This window comes from Homarus americanus, unplaced genomic scaffold (genome assembly GCF_018991925.1).
Source record: "Homarus americanus isolate GMGI-L3 unplaced genomic scaffold, GMGI_Hamer_2.0 scaffold31037, whole genome shotgun sequence".
Lineage (NCBI taxonomy): Eukaryota > Metazoa > Arthropoda > Malacostraca > Decapoda > Nephropidae > Homarus > Homarus americanus.
Genome location: NW_024722227.1, coordinates 27,940,490 through 27,954,191, shown reverse-complemented (window position 1 = coordinate 27,954,191; position 13,702 = coordinate 27,940,490). Strand labels below are relative to the sequence as shown.

Here is a 13,702-nt window from a genome sequence, read left to right as displayed (position 1 = left end):
AAGAACCAGGGAGATTTACGAACATTTAAAGACCGATCAACCTGGTTCTTCAGGCACAGAATTTGAAGATTTTCGGGCCAGCAAAAGCTGGTTCGAAAAATTTAAGAAAAGAAGTGACATTTTTCAGTGTTGTTAGGTATGGTGAAGCTGCTAGTGCTGATAAGGAAGGGGCAGCAAAGTTTTTAGATGAATTTAAAAAACTGATGGATGAAGAAAATTATCTTCCACAGCAAGTGTTCAATGTGGACGAAACTGGGCTGTTCTGGAAAAAGATGACCAAAAGAACATTCATCACCAGAGATGAAGCCTCTTTACCAGGGCATAAGCCCATGAAAGACCTTCTCATTCTATTGCTTGGTGCCAATGCTTCAGGGGATTTCCGACTGAAGCCCATGCTTGTCTACCACTCTGAGAACCCCAGGGTGTTCAAGCAACAGAAAGTGGTAAGAACAAAGCTTGGAGTTTATTGGAAGTCCAACCGTAAGGCATGGGTGACAAGACAGCTCTTTAATGAATGGGCTGTTGAGGTGTTTTGCCCATCTGTCAAGAGCTACCTAACCACCAATAAACTCCCTTTAAAGGCTCTTCTCCTCATGGATAATGCTCCTGGTCATGACCCTGACCTTGCCAGAAATTTGGAGTATCAATTTGACTTTGTGAAAGTGTTGTTTTTGCCTCCAAACACTACATCAATCATACAGCCAATGGACCAGAATGTGATCAGCAACTTCAAGAAGTTGTACATGAAGAAAATGTTTAGGAGGTGTCATCAGGCAACTTCCAATGATCCTGAACTAACACTGAAACATTTCTGGAAGACACAATTCAACATCCTGTAGACTGTAAAATTGATTGTGTCATCATGGCAAGAAGTCTCCACTAGATACCCTCAATTCTTCATGGAAAGCACTGTGGCCATCAGTAGTCCATGATTTTGAGGGATTTGAGGAAGAAACAGAGTTGGACCAGGAGATTGTGTCCATTGGTCAGTCATTGAGCCTTGAAGTGGAGGAGGAGGATGTGGAAGAGCTTGTGATGTCTCATGAGGAGGAACTTACTCCTGATGACTTGAAGCAACTGGATGAGATGTTACAGGTAGAGGCTGACAGTGGTGAGGAGGAAATTGAAAGTGATGACCATATGTCAGCTAAACAGTTGAAAGATGTGATTTACTACTGGGAGAAGTTCAGGGAACTGGCTTCAAAGCACCCAGAAGTGGAAAAAACTGAACTAACTTTGTGTCATGTTGAGGACTCAGTGGTCTCCTTCTTTAAACATAAGTTAATGGTGAGGAGGACAGGTGCCCCACAGACCACAATTGACACTTTCTTCAGTAAAAGGCAGAGGGAACAAGATGCTATCCCTCAGCCTTCCACTTCAAGAAGGAGAGAGGATGTTCATGGTGGAGAATCTGTCAGTCCAGAGGTTCCTGACATTTTCATGGAAGGTGACTCACCTTCCAAGAAGCAGTAAAATGCTTCTCCTCCACCTCCACTTCCTTCTCTTCTCCTTTCTCCTCCTCCACCTCCACTTCCTTCTCTTCTCCCTTCTCCTCCTCCACCTCCCACTTCAAATGCACATCATCATCATCATCCAGGAGCCTTCTACATACACACCTCAAAGTAAGTGAACTTTTCTACCATTTTTGTTGAATTTAGGCAATTTTCGGTGAGCTGGAACCAATTACCCAAAAACCCATTGAAACAATGGTTTCGGTTAACGAGATTTTCGGTTAACGAGCAACCTGCTGGAACGGATTGTGCTCGTTAACCGAGGGACCACTGTACTGTATAGAGTAAATATATTTCTTTATTCCTTTTACCTGTTTTAATTCAAATGATGCCCAGCATGACCATAGGAATTAGATCTTAGTCTGCAGGCATTTGTCCCACATGGTTAGGTTAGGCTGAACCCTATAAGGCGATAAACACACTGGGCCTTAATAACTAATCTCAACAAAATACTACAGTTGTTTAAATCACGTACGGTATGTGTTTCACGACAAGAGGAAAAATTAATATATAAGTTGAATTATCCCATATTAGTTTATTAACTATTCTACAGACTTAACAACACCTCCACTTTCATACAAGTATAGGCATCCAGTAATAGGATCACATATCTTCTAATATGTCTCTATGTTATTTACAATATCATAATTATTTATTATACTTCTTTTATAGAATATTATGCACACAGATGGCACAATCTAGCCAGCTGTCAGCATACTGAAACTGACCACCAGGAGGGGTCACTCTCTTAAACCAGGCCTAGTCAGTGGAATCATTCCTTCATATAATTTAAACTTATTATATTCTACCAACACTAGAAACAAAGAAAAGCATAATAGAGGAAATATCCAAACACAGACAATCACTGACCAAGCACCAGCTCAGAATATCCCCTTATTAATAAAACTCTGCTACGGTATAATGATACAGCCGTCGTTTAACTCGGGAATTCATAAGTATATAAAGCTATTCTCGCCCCCTTGTTTGTGACTTTTTAATTCATTACATTTATGAGCCTTCACAGGATTTTTTCAAGGCAGTAATTCTCCATAAACAACAACAGTGTACCCTGTATATACTGTACAGTATTAATAATCTAATCTTATGGAAAACAGCACAGTTCCATTTGGCAACTCAAAAGCTTAATAACAGTAAGAGATTTAGGCAACAAATTTTTCACTACTTCAGTGTCTTCTCATGGTACAATATTTTCTTTTAGCACAAAAAGTATCGTCTCCTCCCAAAAATAAGTTAAAACAACTACAGTACAGTACTGTACTCTATCCTTCCACAAGTAATTTATTATTTATTTTACTGTACAGTAATTGTGGCATTTCCCTGACCAGCTTCAGCTAATGGTGCACCTCCTCAGCAGTGTTATATGTACTGCACTAACACTAACTTTAGTATTAATAAAACAAACCTCAAGGAGAGAGCCAATTTTCATTCCTTTCATTAAATAAATAAATCCCTGTACTGTACTCTCAATTTTTTCACACCAATCAGCTAATGAGTTTATGAGAAACGTTGTGATTTTTTTAATGTTCTTTTTAATGCCAAATAACAACAAAAAACAGACTGAACTAAAAAGTTTATCTCAACATACAAAGGTCAATATCTTTAGCCAAGATACAAGAGAAATACCATAAAAATATATATGTAGTTTTATACATCAAACTTCTTGGAACAGTGACACATGTTGGTGATAATATATACAGTACTGTATATGGTGAGCTGCACTCAGGCAGTATGAGAGAATAAGCAAGACTTTTTAGTGATTTTAAACCCCCAAAAAACAATGTCCTATGTAGCACTAAATCTTAAATGTGTAATGGTATCCAGGCAGTAAATTCACAGGGTACAATAAATTATAAATCCCAAGTCCATTTTCACACCAATATTCAGCGACTCCTACTGTCTGCTGCTTCATCATCATATGCTTACTGATGAAAACAATTTGACCCCAATTAAGAGACAATATTGAGCAAGGACAGCCCTGTGAACCTGATCTCGACCTCCTCTCTCACCAGATTTAACTGGAGACTAACCACTACTCTACAGTACATGGAAGCAGCAGCCATCATACAGGCTACCCCCTGTCAGCCTGTTATATACAAAGCTGGAGTTAGTGTTTTTCTTCTTACTCTTACGTCCCACATTCAAAAGGTGTGCAGCAGGACATTCAATATTTTCCCTACACATACAACATAATATATTAGCAATGTCTGAGTTCCTTCCTTGGGAAAACTACCCTTGCATGATCTTGATACTCTTGAACCACACAACGTAAAACTTGATTTAGTAATAGCTAAAGTTAACAATATATATAAGTATTCATTTAAAATATATAACAGATACTTATCACAAAGCTTTGCAAGCATTTGAAAAAAATATACATAAGTAAAAAAAAACTGCAACAATGACACATCCATGCACGCATGATAAAACAATGGGAAGAGTCCAAACTATGTATTCATAATAATTGCCCACATTTATCAGCCATATCATCAAAAACTCACTGACTAGTCACATCTCGTTAACAATTGTCGACACACTTTAAATGGTACTGAAAATGAGGTACAGTACTGTATACAGTACTTGGATAAGAGACAAAAGTGCAGCAACTGATGGACACAGCACTTGTCTCCTGTCCTTAAGGTCACCACCGGTGGTTCATACCCAGGACATCCATCCCTAGTTCATCCAGGTCTGAATGGGTACCTAATTTTACAGTTCGGAAAAAGGAAAGTGTTCAAATACAGTGCCAGTCACACAGTCTCTTACTGTAGTGAAAATAGGTTAAGTATATGTACAGTGCTTTATTGGCACCGCCCCTAACAGGCCATCAGACATGCAGGATCTACTTTAACTGCTTTCACGTGTATAATGGAACACAAAGCATAGGTCACAACACAAGGGTCAGAGTTAGTGGGTACAGAATTGAGGAGTGTTTCATAATATGGCTCATTATGACTGAAATCAACAAATTTTAATATTTCAAAATACAATGATCCATTTAAGGAATTAATTTACAGTTTTAAATGGATAATGAACAGACTTATGAAGAAGCCTTTGGTACAGAACTACTCCCAGTGTTGCTTCCAGTCAACAGAGGTTCTTGTTGTATAAAAACTGCCAACAGGGACAGGAAGTTGGTATAGTATAGTACAGTAGTTTTAATATTATCAAAGTAACTTACAATGGGATATGTGTGTACTTGGCAAAACTTTATCAAGCAAGCACATGTCTAGTAAGTTTAACAAGAGGAGACGTAAGGCTGTTACGAGGCAACAAATGTGTATGAGCAATGGCATTGTAGGTGCAGGTAAGACGGCAGCTATGCCAAGCGGTTGCACGTCCTCAAACACGGGAAATGCGACGAGACGAAGCTTTCACGAGACTCACACTTGCCACCCCATCAAGGTTCAGGCAAAACATCAGCCCATAGAAAAAGTTTTTAAGGCACACAACGTAATAAGGAAGATACAAACAAAGCCTGTGGAAGTACAGTACATCACCACAACAGTAGTCTCAGCATTCACATACAGTATTTGGTGCAACTCTGCCTCATCATCATTGAGGGGGGGAATAATAATACAGGTTATACTAATGGTCATGTGGGCTTGTGTAACTCTGAGTGTTGTGTGTTTGCAAGGATTTGTGTTTGTGTATTCACATGTATTTGTGAAAGCATGTATGTATGTATTTATTTTTACCAGTAATTATACAGTACATGTGCTTGTATACTTGTTCAGGTCTAAGTACAGTATATATTTGTGTTCATGCAAGTGTTCGCACGGACGCACACACGCATAGTACAGTATATTTTATGAAATTTAAAATGTATGAAATAAAGATACTGTAAACCTTACATCCACTGAGTTACTTGATAAAGAAAAGCACAGGAAACAAAAGATGGCATTTACTTAAGAGTGAGAGAAACAACTAGAGAACTGCAAATGGCATCACTTAGATTTGCTCATGATAAATGTCTGATTTATTAAAGTATTACCCAATATTTTAATCAATAACTACCTACTTATGGTCAGGCACTGATTCACTTTCTCTATGACTTCCCTTAAACCTAAGATTGACTTTATCAGCATGTTTGTCACTTGGCTTGAAGGTCATTCTGTTTGATGGTATGTGGTAGCCCGGACCCCTCCTCTCTGTTGATGGCATGGTAGAAATGGTCATTGAAGACGGAGGACCCACCGACGAAGTGGGCACCTGTATGTGATGAGTGTGGGAAGGTGAAGTGGAAACAAGAAGGGGAGGAGAAAGAGGGGGAGGTAGAGGAGGTGAAGAAGATAAAGGTGGTGTGGCAGGCATGGGAGAGTGATGAGTAATGGACAGATGTGATGGAGAAAACTGTCGAAGTAGAGGCAGAGGTTTTCCTTTCTCTGCTGTTCCTCTATTGTGTTCTTGTTCCTTGTTGGCAGTATGTTTATACAAATGATCTGAATACTGGTCTATCTTCTTCACCAGTGCAGTATGAATGGGATTCTTCTTCTTGGTAGAGTCTTTGTCGTGTACCATTCGAGAAATGCGCTGTCGGAATGCCGTTTCTGATGCCAGGGGAGGACCAGAGGGAGTCGGTACAGCAAGGGTGTGACTCGCGACTGGTCCAGAAGGAGACGTTAATGTAGAGGAAGGATTACACGACTTCACTGTGACAGTTGGACTGCTCTGTGTAATTGTCTGCCCTTGGTCTTGGGAAACTCTGATTTGAACGGCCTGAAGAAGAATTTTCATCTCATCAGTTATCTGTGGTTGCTCATGAGAATCTGTTGTGACTGACACAGACTCTTGTGGTGCCATACCAGAAGCTTCTATCACCACAAATGATTCACCTTTGCTCCCGGGAGACAGAAGTTCTGCACGAGAAACTGCTACATCACGTGGACACCTCAGTACCGGAGACATGCCTTTAGAAGATTCCACGACAAACATTGGCTGTAGCACGTCCTCTGCGGGACTACATACAGGAGAGGCAAGAGACACAGCTACAGATGAGGGGATAGAATATGGCACCTGGCCAACAGATAAAGATGATGGGATGATGGGGGAAGGTAAAGATGGGATCACCTGTCGCACAACTTCACTCTGAGAAGCTGGCCCCATTGATGAGCCCTTCAGTAACAAAGCTTTCAATAGTGTCTCTTTCTGAGGAGATTTAAGAGTAGTTTCTTTAGTAAGCAACGGCTGCGAAAAATATTCTTTCCGAGAGGAGTTGGCATCTAGGTCAATAATATTCGAGTCAATTGGAAGCACCGGTGACTCTCCAGCAAACATCTGTTGATCCACATCATGGGGAGACTGCTGTAATATTAACTGTGGTAAAGACACTCTTCTTTCAGCTTCTAAACTTGCAGGTTTGTCCTTATAAAGAACTTTTAAATCATCCCTTTGTAAAAAATTGACAGTTTCTTTGGAGAGGAAAGGCATTACAGAAGGCTCAGTGCCATGAGGCTTGGGGAGGATACGCTTTGTCTCGGCGGGCGGAAACACGAGCTTCTTCATCTCCGTGACGGTGCCGCCGGGAGACACCAGGCCGGGTAAATATTCGTGTTTCACGGGATATTTAGGCACTCGGCCTTTTCGGTTCTTTACATAAGCTAGCTGTTCTTTGTGGATCTTGTTGAGATGTGTCCTCAGATTAGACCGCTGAGTGAAATCCTTCTGGCATATATTGCACTGATAGGGCTTCTCCCCCGTGTGGGTCCTTACATGATCCTTCAGATGGACGGAGAGTCTAAAGCCCTTCCCGCACCACGCGCACTTGTACTTCCTCTCCAAGTCCGCCACCTACGGGGAAAACAAAAAGGCTGCTATAGATGGTCGCAAAATCAGCTATATCTTTCTCAGCATCTAGAGCTATGGACTGAGGCCTTGGGTGATGCCCTTCCTCTCAATGTTCTTCTAACATCCTCAAGTGGTTAGTCTATTTCCTCCTCTTATTACTGCATCAGCCAGCCAATTTTTCCATCAAATATTTTCCTTAATTATCTATCAAATGTTTCTTTCAATCAAAATTTGCTGCAGAATTTGAGCAAAATATGGATTCAATATCAAAGAGAAGAAGTAAGACTCACCCAGAGTCAGAAATATAATTTGTTGTGTTCTTTGTAAGTACGTACTGTAGCACCGAACATTGTTTTTTATATGTGCAGGACCCAGTGACATAAGTACATATCTTACAGGGTACAGTACTTCATACATAAGTACATATCTTACAGGGTACAGTACTTCATACATAAATATCTTAATGGTGTACTTATTATCGCTACAATGCATTATTAAATACAAGAATTATATTCAGTGCTATATATATATATGTATATAAACATTATACAGTACAAATAACAGCAATAATGTGCCACTCACATGAAGAAAAAAAATACTGTATTTAGAAATGTACTATAAGTAGCTGAGAGACAAAATGGGCTACACTACAGTATGTTGGAGAAGGAAAGGTCAAGAGGAAAACAAATCTATGTCGTGTTATCTAGTCTAAGAATGGTTTGTCCAGAAGACTTTATAAGAAAGATTCTGAAAACTACCAATAACAAACAACAACATAAGCCTTTCCCAGGAGTTACGAGAGGCTAAAGAAGCTCTACTCCAAGCTGATAATACGGGGGAGGTAAAGACCAAATACAATGGAGAAAAATACCGTAGTGTACATCTTTTAGTAACTAACACTGCTCACATACAACGACCTAACACTTGGAGGTGACAAAACACACACACATACAGTGGGGTATGCTGTAACGAACGGATCCTACTACGAATATTCCTATAACGAACGGTTTTACCTATAAAATTGAGAATGCTATAACGAACGAAACTCCTACAACGAACATTATTTAAAATTTTTTTTTTTTTTTTACTAATTTATTGTTTTTTTATTACAAGTATTAATGATATTCTTTATTTCAGGGGTTTAGATGCATATTTATGCACTTTTTTACAATTTTTACAATTTTATATTATATTTTCCAGTGTAAAGTGGTTGTATTTGGGGGCCTGGAACGGATTAATCCTATAACGAACGAATGCTATAACGAACAAGGTTCTAGAACCAATTAGATTCGTTATAGCATACCCCACTGTACATTTGTAGTCTTATCATTGTTTAATAATGGCAACAGTTACCTTCAGCACAGCAGGTAGGGTGATAATTACAGTATGCAGAAAGCTCTCCTCTCTCACCATGATTTCAATGTCTATAACTAACCTAACCTAACCCAAACCAACCCTTCTCACACAAGAGGTAGCAAACCCTACAATAGAATAACTGATGCTAAAAACAGTTTCATCTATTTCATTTGCAGTTTAACTTCACTAAAGCTTTTTCTTCTTATTTAAATGACTACAGTATCCATATCTTAATCCTCATCCCAATCTTTCCAACATCAGTACCTAACCCAACCCAACCCAACCCACCCCACCATAAACTAAAGTGGACAACATAGTCATTTTATTCTTTGATGACATGAGTTCATTACTTTCTTTAGTTTAAGCTCACCTCCACAGACACACACTCCAGCAATACATCACACACGCTGTAACACTAGACTTGAGTCCGTAGTTATGTTGGGGGAAAAATATACGTTTAAAATACGGAATAAACATGCACAGTAAGGTGAGCTATGAGGCCATAGACGTTTCATTACAGACATAAGTACAGGGGCCCCTAAAATTTGCGGGGGTCAGGTTCTCAAAATGGCCGCGAGTCGCCAAATCAGAGAATAACATTTAACATTTGCTGACAGGAGGAAGGGAATGGGGGGGGAGGAATACATTTTTACTTGTGTACAAAGAAATGTATATTCCCTTTATGTGTTTGCCCCTAAGACAATTACTTCTTTTACCTGTATTGTGTATGTATGTCTATACACACACACATATATACAGTACAGGTAAAGGAAATTACTGTCTCTAGGACGAATGGCTCCTTGTCCCAACCGCAAAAATGGCGGCAACTTTAAAACTACCCACAGACATTCTTGGGTACCTCCAGGGTGCCATCCGCGAATAATAGAGGACCGCCAAGTAAAAATCCACGAATTTGGGGGACCCTCTTTATGTTCACGTCTTTTCTGGTTGTGGTGTTGTGAATCAAAATATTAATCTACTGCATACAATTTACAGTACTTTTGTTTTGTTACTACATCTCTACTGTAGTGCATATCAGTATAATTATGCATTGATACACATTATTTTCTAATATGTTCCAGTTATCAACATATGAAATACAGTACATTACTATTTTTGTCTACCACAGACCTACCAGAAGACGTGAACATATTACGGTAGTTTCCTACTGCGGTCTGCATGGTGTTTAAATCTTCCACCAGTACAACACATCTTGGTGTCTCTCTCCCCACCAAACTTATCCCATAATATAGTACAGAGGGAAGCACTACACTAGACAGGTGTGATATACAGTATTTCATCCAAGCTCAATTATATTTCCAACATTTTGTTTTTCTGGGCAGTTTTGTGGTGACTTCTGGCTTTTGCCCCAAAGTGCCCATTATTACTGGGCCTAATGAAGATTCACCACACCCAGTACTGCTTCAATCATACATGGCACCCAAGCAGGAGGCCAAGAAACCATTATATATGATTCTAGAGACAAGGATGAACCTTCCACGCCTAATATCGGCAATATAAACGAAGATGGTGATTTTCCTCAACATTTAACGAGTGAATCTTAAAGAGAATTTGAGTGACAAGGATGAGGGATATGGTGGCTGGTGGTGGTGGGGCAGCTTCCATAAACAAAGTGTCCACCCACGAGGCTCCCACATGGGAGTGGAGAGATTGTTTGTTCATTCCCTCGATACTTGAACTTTGATGGTGTAAATAAGAGTTCATGGTTTGATTCAAATGTTTCAGGATTTTCTTTCTTCAATATTCCCCATCCAGTGGGTAATGACCACAAGTTGTCAGTACTGTCCTCAAAGGGTTAACAGAATGTATAATATTATTGGCATATTTGGTTTCACATAAGTATTTAGTTTTTCTTAGTAAAGTACATAATACAGGATTATGCTCTCCTAAGTTTGAGAATGGGGTTAAAGTCTTCAGGCGCTAGTAACCTGAACATCAAGTGGTGAGTAACTGAGGGCCACCCACCCACCAACAGCATGCTGACCACAGTTGTAAAGTAACTAAATAAATGTTACTTGAATTCTGTACTTGAGTAACATTTTTGGGTATTTACTTTTTAAAAAGTACTCAAATTTTTTAGTACTTTTACTCCACTACAATTGGAAAAAATTTTACTCGTTACATGAACCAAAGAGTTTTAATGTCTGTGGCAAATAAAATCATGTATTTTTTAATTATACATTAACCATGTGGGTGGAGGTATGGTATTGGTGGAGCAGTGATGAGACACCACATCAGGTCAGGTGTCCATTAGCACCCAGTCTACCCTCTTAACCTTTCCTTCAGGGTCTTGGTCTTCGTGTTACAGGTCAGTTACTCTTAACTGCACCTTTACCTCACATTAGTGTCAGAGAGAGAGGCTGTTATTCTAAATGTTTTACATAATTCTGTCTTAGATATAAAGCCTCTATCTATACTATGTGTAAGACTGAGTGTATTTAAAATTCTGTGGACTATACTTGTGTAGATAATGAAGAAAGTGATCATAGTGTGGGATGGATATATTTTCAGCACGTTCACTTTCCCTGCGATGGATTGTAGGGAGAAGAGTGGCTGAACATATTGTTTCAGTAGGTCAGGCTGGGCTTATATTTAGGACTAAAAGATCCTGATTGGACAGCCACAATTTTGATAATCAGTTATTGATTAATCTTAATAGAAAGATTTGCAAAAAACATATGTACAGTAATGTTGTCACTTTTATCTTTAGTTAACAAAAAATTATAATTGACCTAATAGCTGTAAAATTTGGGGATAGATTACCTGTAAGGAAGGAGCACCAGGGTGAAGCATAAGACATATGTATGGAGTTTGTGGTTACCCATATTATCTCTTGTAAAATAAGGCAACATTATTAAAGATGCCACTTTCATAGTTTAAGCCCAGGCTGCCTCAAGCCTCACAATATATCATCGTGGTTTAAATTTCCATATGAAACATAGTAACTAGTTTAAGATATCCCCCAGCCTTGTCTCTCACCTTCAGTACAATGCTGGGTTTAGTTACTGGCAGCCTGTTGGTCATGTAAACCTGGATGTATAAACTGTTCATCCTGAATACGTTCCTAGCAGAGCCTACAGCCAAGGTGACCTCATAGAGGGTTGGGCTTGACATACTCTCCCCCATAATGTAAGACAGGTTTGATTTATTTACCCATTTGGGCTCTGTATGCCTTTCAACTCTCCGTCCCTATCACACCATCAGTGTAAACAATGTCCGCTACAGGGGATGAGGTCTCTTTTGAGCCTCGTCCACCAATCAGCACACTGTTATGTCATAATATCAATCTGCCAAATTAATTTCAATTCCATATAACCAATTCAAGAGGTAGTTTACCTGAGCCACTTGGTTATGCGCTCCACAAACAAACACAATCTTGGGCTCAATCTTCCATTTCTAGAGAACAAATTTAAGCCCATCAGCTCTTGTTATCAAAAGGCAGCTAAAACAAGAGGGTGATGCTACAACAACTCCAGGGGTTAAACATATAAACACACCCTAGATAAGTAGGCCTGGTTTTATTTTGTCATTACATAAGCTGTGTAGGTGACGTCCCCCAGTAAACAGTTCTTGGGAGTTAACTTCAAACATTTGGGACACAAGAAGTCATCAGTATCCACAGCCTCTTGGAGTTGTCACAGCAAATTACAGTATCTCTGAATCTGTGAACCAGGGGTAGAGAGAGTACAGTACAAGAGTTCAGTACTCGAATCTCAATAGTAGGGTACAGGGTACTTCTAACTGTGAAGAATGTAAATACGAATACAGAGTAAGTGTCACTCTGAATGTAAATATGAATACTTTATGGAAGTACAGTACGGTACTGAACTGTACTCATGAACGCTATTGATAAAATAACTAACTTTTTATTGTTATAATTAAGGTACTGTATGTAGTGGTAGATATTATGATTGGTATTCAATACTGTATATCAAACCTGCCCTGTGTAGAACTGTGGATTATATTTATTTACTATAGAGGAATCCCTCGAGATAGGAATGTTCTATATACGAAAATTCACTTATACGAATTTCCTAGACTGACACCACTCTTGCGAGATATGAAAGCTTTCCTCGCTTATACCAATTTGGGTCCAAGAAAAAATTCACACTGTGTGCCAGGAATCAGCTGGTGCGGCCATCTTGGGAAAAGATGCACAGAATAAGGCCCTTACTTCACCTACCCTTGTTTGTGGTGGTGAGCCCAGACACCCCCCCCCACACACACACACACAATATGTACAGGTAAAAGAAATTACTGTCTCTAGAACAAATGGCTCCGTCCCGGCCGCAAAAATGCCGCCAACTTTAAAACTACCCACAGACATTTGTGGGTACATCCAGGGTGTCATCCACGAATAATTGAGATCCGCAAATTAAAAACCCGTGAATTTTAAGGGCATGCTGTATATAAAACTTTAATCAAATAGGAGTCAGAAATTATTGTTCAAACAATAATTTTAAGCTACAATTTGGCATCACACGGGCATTCATCTCACGATACGACCACATCACCAGTAGGTAGCCTCCCCACCACAGCTACAACTGTTGGGAATTGTTAAATAATTTACTTCATTGTATGATATATAACTTCTCAGGTGACTCGGGTTCACAGATTTAAGATGATTGATTGTACATAAAAAAAATCTGTTCGTCAAAAATAAATTCAGCCGCCAATAATACAGTTATTTCTATCAATAAAACAAATATTATTCGACAGATTATCCTAAGATATGATTACTGTACTTTGCCCGAGGAATCAAATAGGAAATGGTTTGCATTTTGATCATCCATATATTTAACATTATTTTAGATAACAACAGGTCCGCTGGCCAATTGTGAACACATTTAGTTTAAATTTTCTATGAACTAACAACTATTAGTATAGTACAGTATAGTAGAGGGGTGGATCCTACAGGCCAGGTTAGAGTGGAAAGGGTACAGTATAGTCCTGGGAACCCTCTTGAGGGATGAGTGGAAGTACGGTGTATAAATATCATTCAGTATAAA

At 39.2% G+C, this 13,702-nt stretch overlaps 1 protein-coding gene across 4 annotated transcripts in view; it reads right to left on the bottom strand.

Moving 5' to 3' along the window:
* The window catches only part of LOC121862470 (signaling mucin HKR1-like), a 96,901-nt gene that overhangs the window by 61,284 nt on the left and 21,915 nt on the right, over positions 1-13,702 (bottom strand). Inside the window, exon 5 of one of the 4 annotated variants that reach the window (XM_042360772.1) lies at positions 2,027-7,319. The exons of the other annotated variants lie outside the window; for them this stretch is intronic. Coding sequence (XP_042216706.1) covers positions 5,547-7,319 — 1,773 coding nt within the window. The 3' untranslated portion in view covers positions 2,027-5,546. Of the gene's footprint in view, positions 1-2,026; positions 7,320-13,702 lie in introns of those variants that run through there. 4 annotated transcript variants of the gene reach the window in all.